The following is a 27,042-nucleotide window of genomic DNA, read 5'->3' on the forward strand; positions in this document are numbered from 1 at the left end:
TTTGTGTCTAATCAATAGAATGGAAACCTCTGTTCCCTAAACACTCACATAAAGAATCCCCTGGGCAAGTGTTTTCTTTGGTAAGGCTAAAACCAATCTAACTCTATCCCATTTTTCCACTCCAATGTGGATGATTTCCTCAGTACCTCCACAAATCCTACTCATCATTACTGTGCCTTTGCTTTTTGTCATGCTCTTTTCCCAGTCCCCCCACTTGAACAAATCCTACCCAACCTTTTTCAAAGCCCAGTTTAAGTCTCTTTGCCTCCATGAAGCCCTATTCCAAAACTCCAACCTCCAAGGAACTCTCTCTAATTCCTTTCACACATATTATATGCCACGCCACTTAGCACATAATACACTGTCATTTATTGTCCTTTAATTGTATCCCAAATGGGTTGTAAATTCATATAGGCAGAAGTGGGTGCCAGCTCCAATGGGCTGGGGTGGGGATTTTGGAGAGAGGGGAGGAAGTAATGACCAATTGTTAAATTTTCTGTGTAAGCATTTATACCATGGCAATCCACAAAATCAGTCAGCAGACTTGACTTACTGTTTTGTTGATTGTCTAGACTTAAGAAAGTGATGGAGAATATACTAACAATGCAGACTAAACTTATAAGTATGTGTGGGCACATTCCACCCATACACTGAGGTCTTATACTTTGGTTCTCTCCAACATCTACCAGTGCTGTGAACACCATAATTGCTAAACATTGTTTCTTGATGACTTATTTCACATCAAGAATTATTATTAAAGGTTTATCTTCATTACCTCTTCTTCTTCCTCAAAATACACCCACCCACCTAGTTTTTCTGGCCTTATCTAACAATGGAAGGATGTAATGGTAATCTGAGACCAAAAATTGGCATTTTATTGGAGATAATACGGTGCACCTTTTGTGCTAAGATCCCTGGGGATCTTTGTGAGAACGGTTTGTTTCAACAGAGCATTTCATAAAACAACAGTTGGTAGCAAGTTCCCCTCACTAACAATTTATTGGCGGCTGCTGGGCTTCACAGCGTGTACACGGATTAGTGGAAAAGTGACCGCCAACACCTCTCCAAGCTCTTTGGCAGGATGGGAAAGCCCAGTTTCGGGGTCTTCTGTGCCGTGTCCTGTTTCAGAAAAAGCACACCCAGCACGGGTTTTCCAGTCGCACAGCAGTAGCTTCTGGAGACTGGGGAAAGAACAAGACGTACTTCTCAAGAAGAAACCCTACATAGCAAATACCTCTGAACCCCAAGCCAGGCTCCTCCTAGGCATCAGGATGCCCAGGGCTCCTCCTAGAGCCATTTAACCTTTTGGTGGAGAGGATGGAGTTTTCCGAGGCACTCAAACTCTTGGGAAGGCAGCAGCTCTAGTCCCAGCTTTGCTCCCCAGTGAGGCCAACGGCATCCACTTGTTCTGGGCCTCAAACTCCTCATCTGTAAAACGGATGTAATGATAGGCGAGAGCCAAGCCCGGGTGCTTGACAGTCGATGTCAGTGTATCTGAAAATTATCTGAAAAGTAGAGGGCGAAAGTCAAAAGTAAAGAGTCATCACGGTTCCTGCTGCCTGCCCAGGCTAGGCCGGAGGGCGCCGCGCCGGCCAGGGCGGAAGGTGCGCGGCGAAGCCCCCTCATGGCCTCCACGCAAACAGAAACAACCCCAGCTCCCCGAGGCCGACCCCTTCCAACTCTCGCGGCTCTCCCCCGGGCATCGCGAGATTCCCCTCCTAGTCCCCCCCCACCCGCGTCATCTTCTCCGGCGGCCGCGGTGGCGGCGTCGGCGGCAGCATCGGCAGCATCACACTTTCCGACGGTGTCCTTCCGCCGTGCCTTCCAACTCCACTTCCTCCTCAGCCCTCTCTCCGCCCGGTCCCTCCCGTGTAGCACCGTCGGTGCCATTCCGTCAGTCTTGCCTGGCTGCCTGTCGAGGAAGCGACCTCGCCGCCGAGAAGGCCCCCAGAGCCGGAGGGAGCGGCGCGGACTACTCTCTCCCTCCTTGGCGGAGGGATCTGCGGAGGCGGCGTCGGCGCAGCAGCAGCGGCGGCGGCGGAGGCGGTGGCGGCGGCGGCGGCAGTGGCGGCGGCGGCGGCGGCGGCGCCGGTGGTGGAGGAGGCAGCAGCAGCAGCGCATAAGGGGGCCGCCGCCGGGTGATGCGGTCCTTGCTGCGGTAGCGCCCAAGAGCCGAGTCCGGGGATCTGCCGGAGGGGTCTACCCCGCCCCCTCCCCTCCCCTACCCCTCGTTCCTCCCCCTCCCTGCCACTGGGGCCTCCCAGCCCGGGCACCGCACTTCCCTCCATCCCTCCTCCTCCCCAATCCCCTTCCTTGGACCCCTACCCCGTCGCCGCTGCCTGCTGCCGCCGGCCCCTCTCCTCCGGGCCGGTGCCTCTCCCCGCCTTCCCTGACACCCCCTCAACCCCTTTCCTCTTCCTCCTACGGCAAGAAATCTCCGCGGCCTAGCTCCCTCCACCTTCCCCGCCTCCCCTCCCCGTCCCTCTCCCCCATCCCCGTCCTCGCCCCGGGGTCCGCCGCCGCCCGTCTCACACAATGGCTCTGAAGAGAATCCACAAGGTAAGGGCCGGGCCCGAGGCCCAGGGGCCTAGTCGGGCCCAGCAGGCCCGGGCCCGCGGTGCTGCTGCTGCTTCTCTTCCCTTTCTCGCTGGGACCCCTGCCGCCCACCCACCCCGGACCACACACCCCGACCTCTTCCCGGGCTTGTCTGGTTGGCAGGGCGGGGGCTTCGTGGGGGGGGGAGGGCCCTGCCAAAGGTTTCTTTTTCCTCCCCCACTCCCAGTGATGGCGCCCGGGGAGGCCCGGGGTTCCCTGCCCGCTGCTAGGCCAGAGTCTGGCTCCGCTCAGCAAGCTTTTCGCGGAAGCCCACCTCCCCCTCGCCACTTGCCAGCTCTGGCTCTAAATCTCCAGGGTCCCACTCTCTTGGGTCATCCTCCCCGACCCCACCCCACCCCCACTCCCACCCCCCACAGCTGCGCCTCGGGGCTATTGTCCCGTAGGAGGTGGAGAGGAAGTGTGGGGTCGGAAAGTGGCCTCTTCATTTCCCCTCTCCCGCCTCCTCCAGTCCCCCTTTAGGTGGGCCAGACCTTCCCGTCTGAAGCCAGATCTAGGCCTGGTAATGAGTGAGAAACGAAAGAAAAGGCTTCCCCACCCTATTGGGAGAACTAAAAACCTGGTGGAAGGTCGAGACACATCCGCACACTCAGATTGTCGAGAAACTGTTATTGCAGGAAGTTAAGAAGGAAATAATGTGCTTTATCTGAGAGGGGGGGAGTAGAGGGAGCGCCGTTTTATTCCCTTTAGGTCGCCATGTGTACAGCCAGCAGCCTCCATTTCAGTTTGAAGTAGAACTCCTTCACGTACAATATCTTTAATTTTAAAAAGGAGAATCAGTCCTCCTAAGTCAGTAAAGGAATTTTGCAGAGTAACTTTTCAAAAATGATTATGCATTTCCATGGAACTTGGGCATTTTTGTTCAGTCTCTGTCATTACTCTTCCTCTTTCCTTTTTATGGTTGGGTTGAGTTTTGATGGGTCAGCTTACTTCGTGATAAATTCTATAGTTTAGGGGATAAACTTTGATGACAGTTTGAGAATAAGAAGTTTTTCCCATTGACATGAACCAAAAGTGAAGCATCAACCCATACTGTTTGTTGCTGCTACTATATTATGGCTTCTCTGTACCATTTTTAGTGGATTATTTTCTTAGAAATAATAAGGCATCCGTAGTTAACTTTGATTTTGTGCATCAGTTAAATACTTAGTGTTTTGGCAGTACAAGGCCTAGTGAAACATACGTGGTATTTAAAATGTAAACTACTTTGAACTGTACTTCATACAGCAGTGGGCACCAACGTGATTCTTGGTCAAAGAACTTCAGTAATTTGGGATTGCATCTAGTTTTTCTTCTGAAGTAGATTGTCTTCTGGTCTTCTTTTATTTCCACTGCAGTATGATTTTTAACTCTTAAAAGAAAATAAAGACTTCACAGGATCTGAATTGAAAGAGAATTTTGCGTACCTAACCCCGAATGAGAATCCTTTCTTTAACATACCTGGCCCTAATACTTGCTAGGCAGCCAGTAGTATTCTTAGATTTAAAGCTTTTTAAACTTAGTTTTGGAACTGGAAAGAACCTCAGATCATCTGGTCAGCTCCTTCATTTTCCACATAAAGAAACTGAGGTCATTAGAAGTTAAGCAGTTTGTCTAAAGTCACTTGAGTGAATAAATGGCTTGAACCCTGGCCTTTTAAACACCTTCATACTTGTTTTATTAAACTTTTATGTGGCTTCTTTAGTCCTCACCCCAATAATTGGTCTTGAGTTTCTTCAACTTTAATATATCTGAAATCTGACATTAGGATAGGCATCTGATTATATCTGAGAGCATGATGTAAACATTCTAATATGCCTTGCCTCATATTGATTAATAGAGTTGTGTGTTCATTGGTTCAATGGTGCCTCAGTTTATCTGACAGTGTGAAAGGAACTTTCGTGAAACATTCTCATGAGTGGCAACACTTCATTTGAATCATTTTGATGAAATTCATCTAAAAAAAACACCCTTCTTTGTCCTAACAGAATGTCCTCAATATAAGCTGTCTTTTCTTGATGATTCAGGGGCGTTATTATTGCACTGTGTTGTATATATAATGGTGCCCTGAAGAGTTATTGAGAAACTCTCTTTAAAAGTTCCAGATTATTATATTTGTAGTGGTTTTAAGTCTCTTTAGTTCATACACTTGGTGCCTACTATGTGCAAGGTACTATATATCCTTTTTAATCTTTGTATCACTTCCTATTGTTTGCTGTCATTATTCCTTCCTCCAGCATTACCACTCTTGCCTTCTCATGTGCTGTTTCAAAGCTTGAGAGACCTAAGAAACCAGATCACACTTCTTAGAATAGTATCATTGAATAGGCTCAGAGTGAAGTGCGTGAACCTTGGTACCTGAACTTTGTGACTTCTATCTTGGCTGCCTATAGACTCTTTGAAGGTGTGCTGGATAATAGGAAGTCAGATAATCACCAGACATATTAAGCACCTACAATGGGCCAGATACTATGTAGGGGATAGTAATACGAAGAATGAAACAGTTTCCTACTATCAAAGTGAAGAGTGAACTCTTATTAAAAATGTAGTTTTTGAAAGTTATCTTTTGAAAATTCAGTAATGCCAACTATATTTATTGCCTTATCTTGTGAAGAGTAGAAAGTTGACCTTACCAAAGTGGGAAGCACTGCTTTAGTGAGGTCCAAGAAAACCTAAAGTAAATCACCAAAACTAGATTTTTAAAATATTTTTGTACCTATTGTATAATTAAAGCTATACTAATTAGTATAGAGTATAATGCTTTTTAAAATTTAAGTAGAGAGATAGTTTAACAAACTAAGATGATTACTGAGAACCATTTCTAGTTTTGTAGTAAATATTTTTTGTTAGGAACTATGTAGTACCATGGAAAGAACACTGACTTTAGACACAGAAAGCTTGGGTTCTAATCCTGTTACTTTCACTATCTGTACCTTGAGTGAGTCAGTGTCTGGGCTTCCATTTCCTCATCTGTAAAATGGGGGAGAGAGGATGAAATTGAACTAGACAAGTTTCTAAGGCTCCCTTCAGCTATCTTTGAATGTCATTTAGCTGTTAAAACAATAGGTGACTTTTAAAAAATAGTGCCTCAGAAAAGATAATGTAGTAAGAAGAATAAGATTTGGGCTTCAGATTCAGTGGTGTTATGGATAATCTGCTCTTTTTTGAATTCAGAATGAAAATATAACCAGTGGATTTTGGGGGGGTTTTAAACGTTTGAACCATAATGTTTAACCTTTTAAAACTTGATGTTATAATAGTTTGGCCATTAGGCCAGATTAAAATTGTTTAATTGGCATAAGCTCTGGCGCTTCTTATGGTTTGCTGAAGTTGAGCTAAAAACATTGTAAGTGTATACTCTAACAGAAATCAGCAAAGTTTTTATGAGTTGGAGGCTACAATGACCTGATCTGGTTCTGGCAAAGGATGTGGAAAAGTTGTGACTTAGATACATCAGTGGACCCATATCTTCATCACTTTGGGTACTCTGAATCTCTACCTGTATGCTTCATAGTCCATACACTGAAAAGTCTTCTCTGACTCTTAATATTTTGTAGAGACCATTGCTTGGAGCAGGCTACTTCCTTTCCCATTTGTCCTTGTCCTTCATACATCTGCACATACTTGGTATATACAAGTCATTGTTGGTAATATACTTTAATCTGCATAACCCCACCACCACCATTAGGCAGCTGGTGGCAAAGTGGATAGAAATGAACCTGGAGTCAAGAAGAACTGAGTTCAAATTTAGCCTCAGGCCCTCACTAGCTGTGTGATACTGGACAGGTCTCTTAACCTTTGTTTGCCTCAGTTTCAGATATAACATGGGAATAATAGGGTTGTTGTGAGAATCAAATGAGGTTAAAGTTTGTAAAAAGTGTTTAGCTCAGTGCCTGGCACATAGTAGGCACTTTATAAATGTTTATTGTTTCCACCATCTGTCTTGTCCTGCGGTTTTTGGTTCTTGGGAGATCCTGGTGCTCCCAATGTGTTTTACAGTCATTGTAGCATCACCAAGAGAACACTGGTGTTAAAAGATTACTTTTTTTAAAAAATGTGTAAGAAATATACTGTTTAAAATTAGTTAATGGTGCTGTGCAGAGCTGTTAGTGCTTAATAAATAAATGCTTGGTGGACGAATATTGTTCTGTCCTGGAAGTCCTGTCAAAATTTTTCACATTACAGAAGAGATGTGGTCTTTATGTAAGAATTCAATTAATAATTATTTTTTAAAATAGCAGTTTCCTAACACATTTATGATAAGACTTATTTTTTGTGTGTATTTTTTTCCTTCAGGAACTCAGCTATTATTTAAATCCACATCCATCTGATATTTTATTTGGAGTGCCTCATTCTCTGTAAATGCTATTGACTGGGGGTGAGGTGGTAATTACTTGAAAACTAGCAGCAAACCAGCTTATATTGGCAATGGACAGTTCAAAGAAGAAATGCTTCTAATATTTTTGGTCAGGTGTTTAAATTATATCTTTAGTGTAGTGTATGGGTAGTTTTCAAGATAATGTACCCCAATGAACTCTCTTGTTGTCAAGGATCTCTGCGCTAGTGGAGTAGGAAGGACCCTTCTGGCATTGCAGTAGGAGGGATGTAGTCTCAGTTGAACAAGTTGAGTTTAGGACAGATTTTTCTCTGTAAGAAATGGGTAAGATTCCCAGACCAACTTGTAAAAAGCCCATTTAACATACAACATATCTCAGTAGTACTTTTTGTCCATCAGCCTTTAGTTTGTGACTGGCCCAGAAAAGTCAGTTCTTGTAGTTTTTTGATAGATGTGGTGACTGAAGAATAGTGGCAGTTATATAACATAACTGGTTATCACTGATTATTACCAAGTGTTGTGACAATTACTTTAGTTGAACCATGAAGTTGGTAGAATCTTAGAAACTGAGATCTCAACATTCATGTACTTTTTTTCCAGAGCAACTGATTAGAAATAAGTATTAAACTCTAATGGTATTCTAAAAAATATTTAATGCAGATGGGAACTGTGTCCTTTTTTTACTGTAAATGTAAAGTCTCTACTTAACAAATACACTATCTTCTTAACATGTTTCTAATACTTGGTTACAATGATAGTATGTTGTTTCTTGGGGTGGAAATATTTTCCCCTAGTGACGAGTAACATATATATGTAGCAAAAAGTTTATTCTCTGAACTCAAACCCTCCCTCCCACCCCCCATATGTGGAACACTGTTAAGAAGCATGAGCTTCTTTTTGATCTTTATGAGCTTTTTCAGGGCTGCTGGTTCCCTGATTGTTATGGTGTGATTGAATGTTACATTTAACTTTAATGGAAAGTACAAGTTGGAGTTATAGAAGATTTCAGTGGTATTTTTAGGTTATGAATAGCCTCCTAAAAAGACTGCTTGATAGACACAGGACAGGAAGATGTTCTGTTGAAGATGATTACCCTCCCAAAGCTCCATCTTCATCTTCAAAGTTGTTAAGTTAGAGTCATCGTAGCATCATAGAACCAGGAATAACTTGAGAGATTATACAGTTCAGTCCTTCATTGTACAGGTGAAGTGGTTGGATTCACCTTACATTAGCTGTTACTTAGTGGTAGAGAGAGGACTAGAATAACCCAGGATGCTGACTCTAGACTCTAGGGTGTTTGTTCTTTTTACTATGTTGGCCTGTCACTGTTTGGAGCTTGGCTTCTGTTAGAAAATTGATTTGTATTCTTTGTACCTTAATTGTTTGCATCTTGAGCAAAATTTCTTCTGTCTTGAGGTAAGACCATATAAGATTCACCTAAGCTTTATTATTCTATTACTGACTTAGTAGGGTAGGCCTGTTCATGAAATTAGATATATTTTTAAGCGTACTTGTTTCATTTTCTGTGTTAAGTAGAAATGGTATTAAATTCCAACTGAAAGAATTTTCTATTTCAAGGCAACATTCATGAACAATTTTTAAAAGTTGGAATTAGTAGGATGGACATAGCCTAACAGTTTCCCATTGAACAAGAATTTATTAATGAGGTGCTTATTAAATGTAGGGTATGGAGATATTAGCAATACAAAGACATTGCCAAAGGAGCTTATAGTCTACTAGGAGGTACACAACTTATGGACAAATAAATATATACAGGATTAACACTATATAAAAAATAAAGTAATTGGGATCAAGAAAAGCCTTTTTTAGGAGGAGGTGGCAAGTGACCTGTGTCTTGAAAAATGCAAGAAATGAAAGCACTAAATAGTTTGAAAAAATAGTACCTGTAGTAGTATCTGTTCAGAAGGGAAAGATATCATTAAATTCTTAATGCTTTTATCATTATGAGATGAAAAACTTGCTTTAAGTGAAGTCTCTGAAATTCATAGCAGCAATCTTTGAAAAGGTTTGTGTAATCACTTATTTTTCCAGGATGTACAGCTTTTGATAACTTTAGATTCTCCTGTAATGAACTTTCATGCCCATGTAGTCCTTTCTGTAGAAAGCAAAAAAAAAGAATATGAGGTTACATTTTATTTAACATTAGTAATTAACTTAAGCACAGGATCAAAAGACTAATTAAATGCAACAGCTTGTTAGTAACAGCAGCATAAGTTATGAAACAGAAATAAACACTGGTAAGCCTTGATAGATATGTAACTTGAATGTTTAAAAAAAAAATGCCAGCAAAACAGGCTTGTTTGAGGGCAACTGTAAGTTTGTTGCAAATTCTTTAAGGAACCACTGAATCCTAAATAAGTTTGTTGGTAGTTTTAGTACTTTTTTGGAAAAAAGACCTCTCTTAGGCAAATTGTCTTTAATTCCTAAGGAATCTATACATGTTAAAAGACTCAGTCCAGGGGACAGTATCTTTCATTCAAGCCTCTGGGTCAACTTCTGGTTGCAGGCATGACTAGAATTTGCTCTTAGGAATAAATGGGGAGAAGTAAAGTTTTAAAACTCAAATTTCTAGGATAGGAAGGACAGGTTTAGGTTAATCTGGAGATTGAAGCCTCTTCCTATGGATAATTGTAGACTAATAAACCTGTGGATTCACAGGTGTTGAATTTTATTAAAGCCCACTTGAGACTAATTGGTGGTAGGTTGGGGAGGATTGGGGCTCAGATATCACTATGTTGTAAAGAATGTTTTGGTCCTATCATCCTGATATGAATTTAATTGGTACCCTGGTATTGGATTAGTTTCTTGATTTTTAAAAATAGAACTTGCTGCCTTTACTCAAATCTTACTTGTAGTTAGAAAAGGCTTTGGCTTTCAAGTTTTTAAAGAGAACATGATCCAGGTTAGTGTTCCTGTGTTAGAAGTTGTATATTTTCTGCCAGAGATGGGTATTTAATGGGCTATAAAATTAGAAGTCAAATCTGTAAGGTGATGTGGATCCCTGGGACATAGAAATTTCATGTCAGCTTTATTGTCCCTTACCAGTAAGAGAAAATGTCTGTTGCTAGGGTCCAGTCTGATATCAAAGGCATTTATATATTCACTTTCTTTAGTGTTCCACAGTAGAAGCAGATAAGCTTTCATGTTCAGGTAAACTACCCTGTAACATTTAAGTGCCTAATATGTGCCTGGCAGTGTGCTTTGGGCTGAGGATACAAATATGAAAAAGAAAGACTGTTTCTGCCCTCTATGTGAGTTTGGGATTTTGTGTGTGTGGTTCCATTTTCATTTTTTTAATGGTTTTGGATTTTTATAGTTAAAAAGTTTCCAGAGAAACCATTTTAATTTGATCAAACAGACTAAATAAAAACAAGGAGTTTAGATAGACCCAAAACATAAACATTTGATATTTTCCCTAAAATATAATGTAGGATGTTTCCTTTTGGTGTTTTTGTTTTTTGGTCATTTTAACATCCACTTCATTTGGTTTTCAATCTAGGGCTGAAGAGAAGCAGCATTAAAATATTAAAGTCTTTTTGAAAGTCTTAAAGTGTTGTCAGAATATACTTCTTTTGTTAGGAAATTAGAATGTTAGATTTGGATTTTCCTACCTAGAAAACCTTTAAAGCTGTAATAGTTATATGAAAATGAGATGGAAGCCTCAGTGGCTGACTAGTGGAAGCCTATCAGCTGTCTTCCATGGTAAGGTCTGATTTTCTTAGTTAACCCCGTGCCCCAACAACTTCAAGGAGGGGAGAAAAGATTAATGTTGTCCTTACCTCTAATACTGATCATAATTCCTTATAACCTCGTCAGTAGCCTGTATAAGAAACTCACCTGAAATAAAGTGCTACTTTTTGTAGTAGCAAAGAGATGGAAGCCACATGGTGCCCGTTGATTTGGGGCAGGGTGGAATAACTAAATCAGTTATGCTACATTAATATGATAAAAATATTACTACTGTGCAGTCCAAGAAAGGACGAATATGACTAATTCAGAAAAGCCTAAGAAGACGTACATGAACAGATGAAGGATGAAGTAAGCAGAAAACAATATACACAATATACAACAATGTAAATGGGAAACCAGGAAAAAATTGAGCTAATTATAATCTTCAAACTTAGTTCCAGAGAAAAGGTAGAAAATACACCTCTCTCCCTTACAGAGTTGGGGAATGTGGAATGCTGCATATAGTCAGATGTGGTGAATGCGTTCAGTTTATTGAACTGCTTTTTTTCTCCTCTTTCTATTTATTTAATTTTTTTTTTAGTGAGGCATTTCGGGTTAAGTGACTTGCCCAAGGTCACACCGCTAGTATGTGTCTGAGGCCGGATTTGAGCTCAGGTCCTCCTGACTTCAGGGCCGGTGCTCTATCCACTGTGCCACCTAGCTGCGCCTTTTCTCCTCTTTCTAAACCTTTGTTAAAAGGGGAGGCTGAGGGAGCAGAGTTTATGAAAGGTATCAATAAAAAATAGTTATCTTTTTAAAAAGGAAGTACTAGCTGGACTGTAATATACTTGTGTAATTAATTCACAATTTCTTCCCTACATAACAGATTTGAGAATTCATTGGCATACTGGCTTCTCTATACAAATCTCAGAAGTGCTTTCTGGAAATCTTCCAGTGGTTACTCCCACTTTGGTGGTTAGTAAGATTATATTTGATATGAGTTAGTTATTGAAGAAAAACACTTCAACTTTGAAAGTGAATGGCCACTAGAGAAGAGATGAGAAAATTCATGTCTCTTCTTTCCTTGGATAGGTGTGGTAGACTTTGGGTGGAGAACATTGCAGTAGTTGTGTCTTGGTTTTGTTTAAATTTTTGTTACAAAGGAAAATTCTCTAGGTTGGGACAAAGGGAGTGGTATCCAGAAGTGATTGATGTGAAGAGAAACATAGGATCATAGATTTTGAGCTGGAAGAGATCTCACAGGTCATCTAGTCGGCCCCTTCCGCCCCTTTCCCCTTTCTCATCTTCTCCCTCCTGTTTTGTAGATGAGGAAATATAGAGTATGAACATGAGGGAGGTGGTGTTGGAAAATGATTGAAAAATATGCTTGCTAAATCTATGCTTTTATTCTATAATACTCATTACTTAAAAGTTTAAGCAGTTGCTAAAGCACACCAACACCTATGCAAGGACGCCCAAACTTAACTGCGTGTTTAGTCTTCTTGAATGGTACTTTGTCTCACAATCCATGTATTACTAGGTACAGGTGAAATAGAAATCCATGACAAGGAGGGGAATTTTGTTCATAATTTAAGTCCTTTGTTTCTCCTATTGTCATTGTGCTGTAATGTATCCTTCACAAGACTACTAAACTTGGTAGTCCAAACTATGGAAGTGAATTAAGATTGCCCAGAAAGAAGATGGAGAGAAAAGAGAAGAAGGCCAAATAGAGAATTCTGAGGGACAGCTTTATGCTTGGGTGGGTATGAAGGAGATGAAGAACCAACAAAAGGGACAAGAAAGGAGAGAAGAAAACCAGGGTTTCTTTGAGATAAAGAAAAGGGAAAGCCTTCAGTGATAAGAGAGTCAGCAGTGTAATAATGCTATATAGAGAAGTTAAGAATGATGAGGATTAAAGAAAAAGCCACTGGTAATTGAACCTCTTTAAATAGTTTTTCCCAAAGCATCTATCTGTTCATTCTTCTCTGTTAACATAAGCTTTGTGGTGCATTTGTTTGTTATTTAAAACATAGACTAGTCTGTTACAGAGAGACTTTAATAAATCACATCCTGTGGGGTTTTTTTGGGGGGGAGTCAGAAGTGTTTTGAGTGATTGTTTTTAAATTATATTTTAAAATAATATACATGATATAATTTGGATCTTAGTTATAGATTCCTCTTTCCTTCTTCCAAACTATTTGTAAGTACACAGTTTCTCAGCCCACCAAAATTGTAACAGCATAATTTTCAGCCAGTTGGTAGTCTATACTACATAAAAAATATCAACAAAATCAATAAAAAAGTTGACCCAAACAATATCAGATTGATTGGAGTATACTTTTTTTTTTGGCTAGGCAGTGGGGTTAAGTGACTTGCCCAGGGTCACACAGCTAGTAAGTATTAATGTGTCTGAGGCCGGATTTGAGAGTATGCTTTTTCTTTAACCCCGGTAAAGTATCTGCAATCTTTGAACACTACAAGGGAAAATATAAGATTCTAAAATTTGTAGACATTGATATAATTAGAGATACAATCAGTCAAAAACAGTGCATTAGGTTTTCAAGATTTCATCTCCAGGTTAACAAATTTAAGTGCATATCCTCTAATTGAAAATAACCCAGAAAGCAATGCTTGACTGTTGATTTGGTGGGATTTGTTGGAAAGGAACAAATCAGGTGGGGTGCCATTCTCTTTTCCTCTTGATAGCCCGTGCTTACCACTTTTTAGTATCCTTAAAATATCCCAAGAGGGAACTTTTACTCTTTCCTCTGTGTTGGAGGCATTTCTTGCCAAAATAACCAAAGTACTTTTTTGGTGTCTATGGGTTACAGATGTACCTCCTAACAACATCTTTCCCAAACTCTTGCAGACATCTTGAGGAATGACATATTTACTAGGCAGATGTCATCAACACCAGGGTTCAGCAGGAGACCCTGACCATCCAAGTGCCAGAGAGCAGCCTCTGGTATTATATTTCCTTCACTGCTAATTCCCAGGGTCCTCCCAAAATAGTGTCGTCAGATAGCCTAACTGTCCGCCTTCTGGAAGCCTTGCTGTATCTCCTTCCCTTTGTCAAGTCTTGAATTTCGTATTAGAGATATATTTAGAGACATGTGCCTTGATGACTGAGAACTCTAAATTGAGTACATTGAAAGTAGGGGAATACCGATAATATCTTTCTCTAGTAGCCTGTTCTATCTCTCCTGTGTCAAGCTTAAATGGGACAGGAGTGTGAATTTACTTTGGAGTAAAAAATTGAGCAAAAAAAAAGAGACTATCCAAATTTGAGAGTTTTTATTAAATACTGTGGGTGTTTGGAAATAATTAAGTTCATTCAAACTAGACAAACAAAAGACTTCACCTTTTGCTAATTTAAAAAAAAACCTTTTGGGACAGGTAGGTAACTCAGTGGATACAGCACCAGCCCTGGAGTCAGGAGGACCTGAGTTCGACTCCAGCTGAGACACATAACACTCACTAGCTGTGAAAGTCAGTATGGTATAGCGGATAGAGATCTGACCTTAAAAATCAAGTCTTACCTTGGACACATTGACTTTGTGACCTTGAGCCAAGTCACTTAACATTTCAGTGCTCTGAGCAACTACGTTGTGGATAAGTATCTGACCTGCATTAGTATAGGGAGTTTTCCTCACCTGAGAGTTCCCTATACTAATAAAATCACAGGTCCAGTCCCCATTTTTTTCTAAGATGCTTAAATTCAAGTATTTGATAGCTTTTATCTTACGATTCACTGGGGTATTCCAGTTAACACAACATTAACCAGGAGTCTTTCATGTCTGGGGGGGGCTCTGTTTTGTTAAATTCCTAATCGATTAGTTTACTCTTAGGGTAGAACATTGTTAATATCAATTCTCATTTCATAGGAGGTGAGGCAGAATGCACTGAAATAGACATTTCCTGAAAGTTTTTTGCTCTGTGTCATGAATTTATTCATGTAATTTTTTTTTGGAGGGGGTGTTAATGTTCAACTCTAGGCTAGATGCTGTGGTGTATATGAATAAAATTAAGTATCATTATACTCCTATGGGTGGGGAGGAGATTCTAACACGAAACATTGAGAAATGGAAAAGAGAACATAATTAAATGCTGTTAATATAGTATGCATTCAAGGTGCAAAAGGAAAGCAACAGAATGGGAGAAGATAATCATAACTGATAAAAATTTATTAAAAATATATGAAGACCTTGATATATAAGGTCCATACCCTTAGATAAGTGGTCACAGGAGTTAAATGGACCTTAAATCTCACAGGGAAAAATGCAAATTGGAAAGAACTTTTAAGGTACTGTTAAATAACATACTTATTAAAATCAATTAGCCCTTTTTGGGGGATGTAAGAACCAGGTAGTCAGTCAACAAGTATTAGGTGCTTACTACTCTGTCCCAGGTACCATGCAAAGTGCTGGGTATGCAAAGAAAGGGAAAATGTAGTCATCACCTCCACCCCTAGAAGCTCACTTTCTAGTGGAGTGATAAATAATAGCTAATCTCTAAGTGAAGAGCACTGAAGGAGGTGGGGGAAGACAAGTAGGGAAAGGCATCTTGCAGAAGAGGGGATTTGAGCTGCATATTGAAGGAAGCCAGGGGATGATGTTGAAGAAGAGTATTCCAGACTTGGGATAGCCAATGAAGTAGCACAAAATTGGGAGATGGAATGTCATGTGAGGAACAGCATGTGGACCAGTTTACCTGGTTTGCAGAGTTTTTGCAAGAGACTAAAGTGTAAGATAACTGGGAGGTAGGAAAGGACCAGGTTATGAAGGGATTTAAAAACTAAGCAAAGAATTGTATATTTTATCTTAGAGGGCTCAAATAGGGATCCATTGGAGTTTAAATGGAGGTGGGTAACTGGATCAGACATGCACTTTAGGAAGCTTATTTTGGCAGCTGACTGGAGGATGGATTGTAGTAGAGAAAGAGTTGAGGCAGAAAAACCAACCAAGAGGCTGTTGAAATGGCCCAGGTGTGGGGTAATGAAAACTTGCTGGCTGTTCTGAGTGTGGGGGGGGGAAGGGAGATGTATGGAAGAAATGCTGTGAAAGTGGAATTGTCAAGACTTGCCAACAGATGAGAAATAAAACAGGCTTGGGTGAAGAGTCAGGGGTGACTTAACCACGGTTGAGAACCCTGGGGATTAGGAGAATAATGATGCCTTTACAGTAATAAGGAAGTTTAGGAGAGACCGTGATAGGGGGGAAAGATAATAAGTTTTGTTTTGATTGTTTTGAGTTCAGGATATCTACAGGACATCCAATTTGAGATATCTAAGAGGCAGTCAGTGGTATTAAACTGGATGATACTCAAGAGACTGATTAGGGTTAGATAAATAGATGTAAGAATCCTCTGCATAGGGATAATTGAACCCAGGAGATCAGAGGATAAGTGAGAGTGTATAGAGAAAGAAGATGGTTCAGGACAGTATCTTGGCAGATACCCACATTTAATGAGCATAACCTGGAGGAAGACCTAACAGAGGAGACTTCAGAAGGGTCAGAAAGGTAGGAGGAGAACCAGAGCAGTGTCACAGGAACCTGGAGAGGAGAAAGTATCCAAGGACAAAAAGGGTGGATGACATTGTCAGAGGTTGCAGAGAAATCAAGAAGGATAAGGATTAAGAAGAGGTCTTTAGGTTTGGTAATGGAAGTATCTTTATAACTTTAGAGAAAACAGTTTCAGCTGAATGAGGTTGAAAGCCAGACCACAGAGGGTTTAGAACTCAAGGAGAGAAGTAGAGGCATACTTTTTTTATACATTGCTAGTGACTCCATAAATTGGTCCTATCTTTCTAGAGAAGAGTGGTACGTGAGTAGCTTCAAAATGGTTTCTTCTTTTGGAAATAAACCATAAGAAAATACTCCAAAAGAGCGTAACTTGTTCAAATAGGTTAAGATTACTATTTGTAATGTCAAGATATTAGAAACAACTCACATGCATCCTAATAGCTAAGAGAACTGTGGTGTATTATTAGACTAGAGCACTGTGTGTGTGTGTGTGTGTGTGTGTGTGTGTGTGTGTGTGTGTGTAAATGAAACAACCAATATCTAGATTGTCAGTAAAGACAAATTGCATATGAAAGAGTGGAAGAAAAACCAATAACCAGCATTTATATAGGACTTTTAAGTTTGCGAAGTGCTATACATATATTAACTCATTTGATCCTCAAACCAACTTTGGTGGTGTAGGTTCTGTTAGCCCCATTTTACAAATGAGGAAACTGAGACCAAGAGAGAGAAAATCACTTGGCCAGGGTCACAGCTAAATAGATATGAGGCCAGATTTGAACCTGGGTCTTAGTGATGCCAGATTCAGAACTCTATCTTCTTTGCTACCTGGATGTCCCTTAAAAAAAAAGCAAACAAAAAACCCCCCAGCAATGGTAAAATCACCTTAGCTGCAACTGTGTCAGTAGTTGAGAAAATATATTACAAATCTTCTCTTTTGCTCTTTTAAATGGTTTCAGAAAAGAACCAAATAATCTAATTACAAGTTTAGAATTTTAAACTATAGCCCTCCATAAATGGTAGTAACATCCCATGGAGATAAAGTGAGGGCTGGAATAGTCATGAAAGGATCTTTTTTTCCTCATCCTAAAATAGAGAGATTCTGGTTTGAAAGTTAATTGAGTTCTGGTTAAAGCAAGGCTTTTTACTGTAATTTGTACCATCTCTGAAGAAAGTTTTATAAATCAAAGTCTTAACAGTTTTATTTTACATTATTCCCCTTTACATATTCTGCATTCCAATGAAATTCCCCAAAAACATTCTATCTCCATCTTCTACTGGTTTATGCAGTTTTCTGTGTCTGGAATAATTTACTTCTCAGGGCAGCTAGGTGGCGCAGTGGATAGAGCACCAGCCCTGGATTCAGCAAGACCTGAATTCAAATTCGGCCTCAGACACATAACACTTACTAGCTGTGTGACCCTGGGCAAGTCACTTAATCCCATTGCCTAGCCCAAAAAACAAAATTAAAAAAATTTTACTTTCTCATCTTTGCCTTTTGGAGTCATCTTCTTTTGAAGCTCAGTGTAGGTAAACTTCCTCCATGAAGCCTTCTGTGAAGTATTTCCTTCCCTTCTAAAATTGTCTACTTTTTATTTTTCTGTGTACCTGTCTTATCTTCCCCTTCCTAGGTAGAATGTAAGCCTTTGAAGGGCAAAGACATTTTGTGCGTCCCTGGCTGCTTGTGCATAATTAGGTGCTCAATAAACATAAGTATCAATTTTTATCTTTTTATAGTAGTAGAACATTAATAGTATAAGTTTGTTGACTATATCCTGTCCGCTAATATTTCTAAAAAGTTTTTCTCAGAGAAGACTTTTTTCCTCCCCTGACTCACAAAAGAGACCTCACTGTTTTGTGACTTCTTGACTTAAAAGTGTTTTTGGTTTAGGTCTTCAAGACTTTGAAGTGTGATTTATTATACAAAAAAGAGAAATCTCAGTATCTATAGTGTACTTTGTATTTGTTGCTGTTTTGAACCTTAGAATAATCTAGATAGGCCTGCCTAGCTTATTGTAAGTATACACCTACTCTTGGAATTTAAAAATATGTTGATTGTTGGGGTGGGGGGAGGGGGGAGATGGGAGATGGGGTGAAAATTTGGAACTCAGTCTTGTGAAAGTAAAATGTTGAAAACTAAAAATAAATTTAAAAAAATATGTTAATTGAATTCCCCAAACCATTATGGGGCACTATAAGTGTTAAAAACATTCAGGATATTTGTAGTACAAAACACTTTGATTAGTGGAATTTATACTGGTTTTTAATGGCTTGCTATGGTTTTTTAACAAGATCTCTTAATCTGGGGCCAATTTTTTAAAAAATCTGTTTAAATCTAATTGGTATTTTATATATTTGAAAACATTCTGAGAAGTGGTGCAGGTGGCACATGGGCTTTACTCCCTGAGGAAGGTATTCATGACACAAAAAGTTAAGAACCCCTTCTCTAAAGACTGTATGGTTCTTGTCAATCTCTTCAAATAGTATTATGGTTCATAGGAAAAATGTTCTTGATCACTTAGAAAACCATTCAACTCTTTTTTCCTTTTAAAGCTAAATGTAACAATCATGTCTTGCAAAAAAACAAAACAAAACAAGAGTCTTTTAATGTGCTATTGAATAAACAGTATTGATATTCTTTCCTCTAACTTAAAATTTTTTTCATTTTATCATTTATCCAAAGTTCCATTTGTATAATAGCATATGATGTATACTGTAAAAAAAATTGAAACCAATTCTGAACATCTGACAGCTATTTAAGTATGAGTTTGTGGATTTTTTTTTAATTCAGTAAGCAGTTGATGAAGAGTATACAATGCTAGTTAGGATGTGTCGAATTATTTATTAAGCCTACTGTATTTTCAAAATTGAGAACAGTACCTGCCCTCAAGGAGCTTACATTCTACTTAGAGGAAATAGGTGGGTAAGAATACATGTTCATAGATAAATACAGGATACATGCAAAGTAATTTTGGGGATGGGACACGAAGGACTGAAAGACTCAAGAAAGGCCTTTTGAAGGAATCTTTATAGCTGAGCTTTAAAGGGAGCTAGAATTCAAACAGCCATGGAGTGAAGACATTCAAACATAGAGGACTGCCTGTGGGCAGGGATGAAGCCTTTAAAGAATAGCAAGGAGGCCAGTTGGAGTACCAGCTATGGTTTCTTCTCTTTCAGACTGATAATCCAAGCTTTCTGTTGATTCAGTAAGTTTTATGGTTTGCCTCCTTTGCTGGAACAAGAAATAACGAATGCTATAGTTAATGCCCTGATTTCTTTACTCTTTCCTCCCCTTCACCTACCCCAAGCTCTTTTCCTTTTCTGACTACCTGGTTTTGTATTTGTCTCAGGTCATGAATACATTTTAGTAGAATGTAAGGTACTGAAGGCATGAACTGGTTCTCATTTTTCTTAGTGTCTAATATTCCAGTGCTTGGTACAATGCTTTCTTTGCACATGGTGAAAACTGAGACTACTATAATGTGGGAATACTAAATCTTCTATATAAAACACCTGTTCAACACAGCTGTCAACCTTCCTTCCCCAACTTCCACCCCATTACCAGTAAGTACCACAACCCCCTCAAGGGGCTTTTGCCATTAGAAATTAAAAGTAAAATTTGAAACTGAGACTTGACTGCATGGTATGTGGATTTAGAGCTGGAAGTGGAGAGATACGTCAAAGGGTATCTAGTCCTAATTTTACAGTAAGCAAGGTAGGGCCCTGAGAGTTGAAGTATTCACCCTGTATCATAATGAAATAGATAGAAGATTGAGAATTGTAACTGAGATCCTCTGACTCCAAGTTCAACACACTTTCTGCTGTACTATCATGCTACAGACCTTGTAGCCTAAAATTTTCTGGACTTTGCTTCCTGTAACAAGTTCACACTAAAAATTGGTAGAATCTGTTAGTATTAAAATAAGGACTTTACAATTTCTGAGTGAAATAGGGATGAATAAGCAGTTTGAAAAACAGAATGGGATTAATCTCAAAAGAACCAAATGAGTAAGATCATAGAGTTGGAAAAGAAAGGGGCCTTAGAAATTATTTAGGCCAACATATTTGTTTTATGGATAAGGAAAGCATAGAAGTTAAATGACCTGCCCAAAGTAACACAGATAGAAAGTTGCAAGGCTTGAGATTCTAATATAAGGCTCATTCCACTGTACAATCTCACTTTAGAGTAAAAAAACCAATGAGGTTAATATAAGTCTGTCATCTTGTCTACATTTGTGTGTGGCTAAATATAGTGCAAAGAAAAACTGACTCCAGGAGACTATGCCTAAGACTTACAACTGGCCTCTGAAAGGAAGCAGTGATTCCAAAAGAACCTGAAATGGTAGCAGTGCCACATATGCCCTTAAGAAAAGGAGAGGAACTTGTTCGAATCAACTGTAGAAAATATTTTCCCCTGAAACCTTACTCACATAACCCTGGGGTTTACTTGAATTAAGAATGATACTGACCTGAGGTAGGAGCCTCTCACCTAGCTTTGGTGTGGGTGAATCTTTCAGAACAGGAAGCCATGCATGCAGCCTTTTCTCTGCCCTCCTTCCTCTCTTGTTTGCCTTACTTTGAAAAATAGTGTGCCGTTTTTTTGTTTTGTTTTGTGTTTTTTTATAAATCTGTCGTCTTAGTTTCCTTTACTTTTTTGTATGTGTTCAAAGATTATTGTCCCAGGTTTGACTAGACCCTGGGTGACAATCCTTGTTTAGTTTTGAGTTTGTTTGAATTTTATTGGTTCTAGGAGAGGAAGCCAAAAGTAATTTTTAGATAGTCACCAGACATAGTGATGGACTAAAACCACTGAAGTTTTTGGTGAAGAAAACTGAATAGTTAACTTATGCACTTGAAGAAGTTACAGTTTGTTGCAGAGAAATTTATTTTTAGGGCCTCTTACTTTAAGGTAAAATGTACTGTGAATTGTGATTTTTTTTTTTTTTAAGAATATGCATGTGTAGATACTCATGAGGAGCTATTCTTTTTTTTTTATTGTAAATTTCCCTGACATCTATTACTTCAGTTATTCACAGTTCTTTATTTGCTGTATGTTGCATTCTTCTTGCAACTCTTCAGAGACTAATATTCTATTATCCAAAGAACCACATGATATCATTGTTACAATTTTGGCATTAAAAAGATAGTCCTTCATTTATGGGTAAAGTTTTGGGTTATTAAAATAATTTTGCAGTTTCCTGAAGGGGTATAGCAGTAAACAGCTTGTATATGCCACCAGTATCCTTGAGGTATTGGGAAAGTAAGTGGAATCTAGGTAAACTTATTGGAGGACAGGAATAAGACTCTCACGAGATGAACAGATAGGGTTTTGATCTGCATCATTAGAAGGAACATTAATTAGCCATGGGGTCAAAGATCTACATTGAGTATGTAGGTACTAAAATGCTAATTCAATTCACTGTCCCTATTACTGTGCTTAGGAATTCGACAAGTGTGCTAGGGTCGTGCTGGCCTTTCATATCCTTCAACCTGGCTGTTGGAGGTTCTGATTCTAATATTTTTTAGACCAAGTCATAAACATCTCTTATTAGTTCCTTGGTCTGCTTTATTTATCTGCAGCCTTGATATTGACTTTAGTGTTGTCTCAGATATTGAGGTTAGCAAGCTATCTGCCTTGGGAGAAGGTAGTGTATTCCTCCTCTACAGAAGGGATTAAGCCGAGACTGTAAGACCACTTGTTGGGGTGTTGTAGACAGTATTTTGCTTTTGATACAGATGGGACTTTGTGACCTCTGTCCCTCAAATTCTATCTATATTTTTCTCTAGCTATCCCTAACCCCTTTGATTTCCTGGTATTATGGAAGTACTACTTCTGATATCTTCGTATTATTTTCTTGTATTATTCAAGTTAACAAAGTGTTGTATTTTGAACAGTACAGTGTAGTGGAAAAAGCATTGGATTTGGAGGGAAGATTCTGGATTCAAGTCCTGATTTACCTAGCGATAATTTTAATGCCTTTACAATTCATTTCACTTCTCTGGGTCTGTTTAGAATGGTTTTTGCCTATCTCACAGGGTTGCTGTGAAGATCAAATGAGTCATATTTATAAACTACTTCATAAATGACTTATTGTTTGGCATCTCTAAGATCTTTATCTCTGTAGCACAGCATTTTCTTTCTTTCTTTTTTTTTTAAAGGCAGTTGGGGTTATATGACTTGCCCAAGGTCACACACAGCTAGTAAGTGTCAAATGTTTGGTTTGAGTCCACATTTGGACTCAGGTCTTCCTGACTTCAGGGCGGGTGCTCTATCCAATGTGCCACCTAGCTGCTCCTGTAGCACACCTTTTAAAAATATATAAAAAGAGGGGAGAGGGGGAAGGGTGCTACATGTGCCTAATTCTTTTCTGAAATTTCCACCAAAAACTTCAGTGGTTAAATTTAGTAAGGCCATATAAGGAATCAAATGAGAGCCTATTTATCCTTAAGTTCCTAGACAAAGGGTTTGTAACTTGGTGTCCGTGAGCTTTTTTTAGTCTTTTGATAGCTGTAGTTCACCATAACTTGTTTCCTTTTTGAGCCTGTGTATTTTATTTTATGCATCTAAAATATCATTCTGAAAAGGGATCCTATAGGTTTCACCAGACTGCCAAAGACCATGGCACAGAGAAAAGGTTTAAAAATTCTTGCCAAAGCCAAAAGCGATGTTTCTCAATTGAACATATTTATTACTTTCATGAAGATCAGTGTAATATGTAAAATAATATGTAAAAAGGAAATTACATTGTTGTCAGTTTAGGTACAAATAAAATTTGTAGAAGTAAGCATATGAAATTTAGAAGCTATGAAAATTGTTTATGGCCCTTAAAATCCAAAGAAATTATATCTTTGCAACTCTGCCTTATATTCTGAAAGTATACTATACCTCCAAATATAGAAATACCTTATAGAGAAAGCTGGATAGTAACTTAGTGCACTTGAAGAAGTTGCAGGTTTTTCCAGAGGAATTTATCTTTCATATCTCTTAGCTTTATAGTAAGATGTACTGTGGATAGGATTTATTTTATTTTATTTTATTTTATTTTATTTTTTTAGAATTTTGTGGATTTTCAGTCATATCAAATAACTTTGTTTTAACCTCTTTCAAATAGTAACCTCCTTAATTTAGTGGTGGAAAAGAGGTACAAAATGATATGCATCCAGTGAGGGAGAATGGACTAGTGGATAATGATGGATATTTAAAAAGCATAAATAAAACATTTTTGAACTTTAAAAAGTTTGCTAATTTGGGTATTGTACATTTTATTAGGTATTTATGCTTTTCAGTGGGAAACAGTTGTTTATGGGAAAGAAGAAAAACCTGGATTTTGGATTTGGCCTTACCTTAACATGTTTTGACCCATGTCTATGATACAAATCTGAATACAGGTCAATTTTAACTGGAGCAGAAAAGAAGAAAAAATTACCTTGTGAATATGAATTTAGTTAAAACCACAAACTTTTAAGAGAATGTAATGTATTAACATGTTTTAGTGTTCTAGTTAGGTCATTACCAGTATTAGTAGATTTTATTAGCTTTAAGAATAATTTTATTCTGATTACTTTTTCTACTTTTTTCTGTTATTATATTGGTCTGAATATAGGCCACCGTTTTTGTTGGTTTTTTTTTTTTAACTCTCAATATCTGTCTTTGACAAAACTTGAATTCAGTGTATAATTATACTCATGATAAAAGAATGTAAGTGACAAAATAAAGAAAGCAGTAATCATAAAAATGTTTAAGACTTCTTTATTAAAAGCAAATCTGCTATAAAATTTTTATACAAGTAATTTTTGTGTACCTATTTATCTTCTCCCCCCTCCCTCATCTCATTTTAGTGCTGTAATCTATATTTAAATCAAGACTACTTTTTCATCTGGATGTAGTTGACAGTTTTATAGAATGTATAAAAGTTAGCATACCTGTTAGGTTTTACTGTCTGCTGCAGTTTTCATAAAGGATAATCTTAGGCCCTCTGAATCTCTCTCCAAATGGAAAATTCTTCTACTCTCACTGTTTCTACTGCTGCCACCACCACCACCACCACCACCACCACCACTACCACTACTACTACTATTACTACTACTACTACTACTACTACTACTACTACTACTACTACTACTACTACTACATGAATAACCCCCACTTTCTCTTGAGTCCTAACATAAGGATAAAGTCCATAATCTTTAGCCCAGTATTCTTACTGCAGTTTATCTTTCCAACTATAGTACTACTCTTGACCTTCAGAGATTTTCTTCCACAGACATCTTGCTTCCCCTTGAATTCACAGTGCATTCTTTCTTATGGTTTTGTTCTCTGCATTTCTCCTTATCTAATGAGTCTCAGAGACTATCTTGTCCAACCTTTTCATTTTGCTGATGAGGAAACTGGGGTCCCAGGATGTTAAGTGACTTGCCCCAGTGTCACTTCAGAGTAAGCATCAAAGATAAGGTTTGAACCTCCATCTTCTAATTGCAGAGGAAGTGCTTTTTCTACTGTACCATGAAGGTTTCCTGACTACTCTCAATCCACAGTGATTGGACCTTTAACTCTTATAGCATTTGTATTTGTACCTGGGCATGACTCTTGTAAATCCCTTATCGTAATATATATTTTGTCTTGTCTTTTGCTGGTATATAACTTTGGGATTTTTAAACTCTTTATGTATGTACATTCAACAAACACATTTGGCATCTACTGTATTAAGTTTTGGGGGAGGTTCAGTGTTCAAATAAGATTAGTTACAACTTTAATATAATTTATGGTCTGATAGTATGCGTATTCCCCTCCTGGATCACTGCCTTGTCGTGGCGGAGGGGCTTGCGTAGCTCAATGAAACTATGAGCTATGCTATAAAAGATTACTCAAGATGGCCAGGTCCTAGTGGAGAGTTCTGACAAAAGGTGATCCACTGGAGAAGGAAATGGCAAACCACTGCAGTATCTTTGCCAAGAAAACCCCATGGACAGTATTAAAATTTGGCTGGTGTGCTATGGTCCCTGGGGGTCACGAAGAGTTGGACGCTACTGAACAACAAAGTGTGTATATTATCTCATCTAAATGATTACAATCTCCTTGAGAGTAGGAATAACCTACCTTTAAAACAAATATTAGTCTATGATATTTAGCACAGTGCTGTGTACATAGCAGGTCTTAAATAAATATCTGTTGAATTGAGGCTTCTGTATTAGATTATTGTTAGTATTCTCAACTTTTTAAAAAAAAGTATAGTTAGCTTTTCTATGCCTTGTTTGTCTATGGTTCTCCCCTTCACCTTCTTTCTGTTTTCTGTGATTAGGTCTGAGATCTAAGAGAAGAAATATTGAAGGAAAGAAATAGAATTTGGTAACAAATATATTAGGACTGTTGGTAGGAGGTTTTATCTGTAGCTGTCCTTTACCATCCTGATCTCTGCCCAGCTTCAGTTATTTGTAATCTTGTAAGGAGAGTGCTAATTTCACAGCCACTGTTGATAGGCTGTTTTCAGCTGCTTGCTGCTAGCTAGAAGAGAATGGAAAGGCTTGAATAACTTTGGGGAGCCATGGCAGACAAGCTGGGTAGGGACAGATATTTAAAGATTCTTTGCTTATTGCATATGTATTCTTAGTGACTTCTTGAGATTGTTGATTAAGCTAGTCAGTGGCTGGCTGTAGGAGAGGGTTGTATTCTAGAACCCTCTTGAGAAACTGGAAGACTGTACAGGAATAAACACACATAAGAGACCTTTGTGCCTTTGCCAGGAAAGTTCTCCTTTCCTTCCACACTGAAGATGCTATTCATCCTCCCAAGCTCTGTTTAAAATAAGTCAGTCTCTCTCTCTCTCTCTCTCTCTCTCTCTCTCTCTCTCTCTCTCTCTCTCTCTCTCTCTCTCTCTCTCCCTCTCCCTCTCCCTCTCTCCCTCTCCCTCCTCCTTTGGATCTTTCTAGCATTTTATAAAATGCTTCTTGTGGAGGTTACCATATTTTGCTTTGTAATATATCAGTTGATTATATACTTGCCCTTTCTCCCTTCTGAATTGTAAGCTGAGGGCTGGGACTTTGTGTTTGTTTCCTGTTGTACTCAATACATATTTTTTGAAAGGTCATAGATTTAGAGCTCTAAGACAGACATGTCAAACATGTGGCATGGTCACTAATTTTCCCAGATGCAGCCTGAGCCAGATTAAAATATAATTGGGAAATATTTAATAAATATAATAAACATAAATAATTTTTACATTTTAAAACTTGTTAACATTTGGCTTAAAAGGATCCTTAATGTATGAGTTAGTGGCCCCCATTTTTATTTGAATTTGACAGTGCCACTCCTGAGGTACTTTACCAACCCTCACGTTTTACAGATGAGGTTCTTTGACTTGTCCAAGGTTTTACAGTTAACCCAGCCAAACATGAACCCAGGTCTTTTGACTCCCAAGAATTAGCACTCTTTCCACTGCACCCATATTGCCTTTGGCTATTTTGAATAACTTTTATTTCCTATGATTTGGACTCTAAACTTGTATTAATGGAACATATGTCTGGCTTAACATTTTTTTTTCCTTTAAAGTAGGCACATTTTATAGTTGGCTCTTACTAAATGGACACTAGTCAAATATGGGTGGCTTAGACAAATCTGTCGCACAAATAAAAATAATAATGCTTCTGGATTTTATTCCTTGATGTCACCATAATGTAAAAATGTTAACTCATGTTTTCAATAAAGTAAAAGTTGAAAGAATTACAGCTTAAATCCATATACTTGATAGGTTTGCAAAAAAAAAAAGCTTGCTAAATTCCTATTAAAGCTCATTTTATTTTTTGTTTTAGTTCAAGATTTTAAAAATAAAAATTTTCTAAAATCCTGTATTTAACTAGAAACATTACTGCAATATATAAAAGAAATGCATGCTTTGGTGATAGTGT

General features: G+C 38.6%; 2 protein-coding genes across 3 annotated transcripts in view; one reads left to right on the forward strand and one right to left on the reverse strand.

Annotated features, from left to right (window-relative positions):
• Positions 1-852: 852 nt before the first annotated feature.
• LOC144455964 (uncharacterized) lies at positions 853-2,121 on the reverse strand. Of its 2 annotated transcripts, none has more exons than XM_078150463.1 (2): positions 1,303-2,121; positions 853-1,181 (listed from the first exon to the last, which is right to left on the reverse strand). In XM_078150463.1, exon 1 carries the CDS (start codon positions 2,119-2,121, stop codon positions 1,486-1,488), a length of 636 nt encoding a protein of 211 aa, XP_078006589.1. In that variant the 3' UTR covers positions 853-1,181; positions 1,303-1,485. The 2 variants fall into 2 exon arrangements, with proteins under 2 accessions (XP_078006589.1, XP_078006590.1); XM_078150464.1 differs by having other exon boundaries at positions 853-1,119; positions 1,235-2,121.
• UBE2D2 (ubiquitin conjugating enzyme E2 D2) overlaps positions 2,116-27,042 on the forward strand; it is a 41,597-nt gene continuing 16,670 nt past the window's right edge. Inside the window, exon 1 of the mRNA XM_021004992.2 lies at positions 2,116-2,559. Within this exon, the coding sequence (XP_020860651.1) occupies positions 2,536-2,559 (24 nt within the window). The 5' untranslated portion in view covers positions 2,116-2,535. The remainder of the gene's footprint in view (positions 2,560-27,042) is intronic.

The sequence above is a fragment of the Phascolarctos cinereus genome, unplaced genomic scaffold, assembly GCF_003287225.1.
Source record: "Phascolarctos cinereus isolate Bilbo 61053 unplaced genomic scaffold, phaCin_HiC Scaffold_2;HRSCAF=192, whole genome shotgun sequence".
NCBI lineage: Eukaryota > Metazoa > Chordata > Mammalia > Diprotodontia > Phascolarctidae > Phascolarctos > Phascolarctos cinereus.

Coding starts and splice junctions, on each gene's coding strand:
- LOC144455964 (XM_078150463.1), bottom strand. CDS start 2,121: ATGCGCTGCTGCTGCTGCCTCCTCCACCACCGGCGCCGCCGCCGCCGC.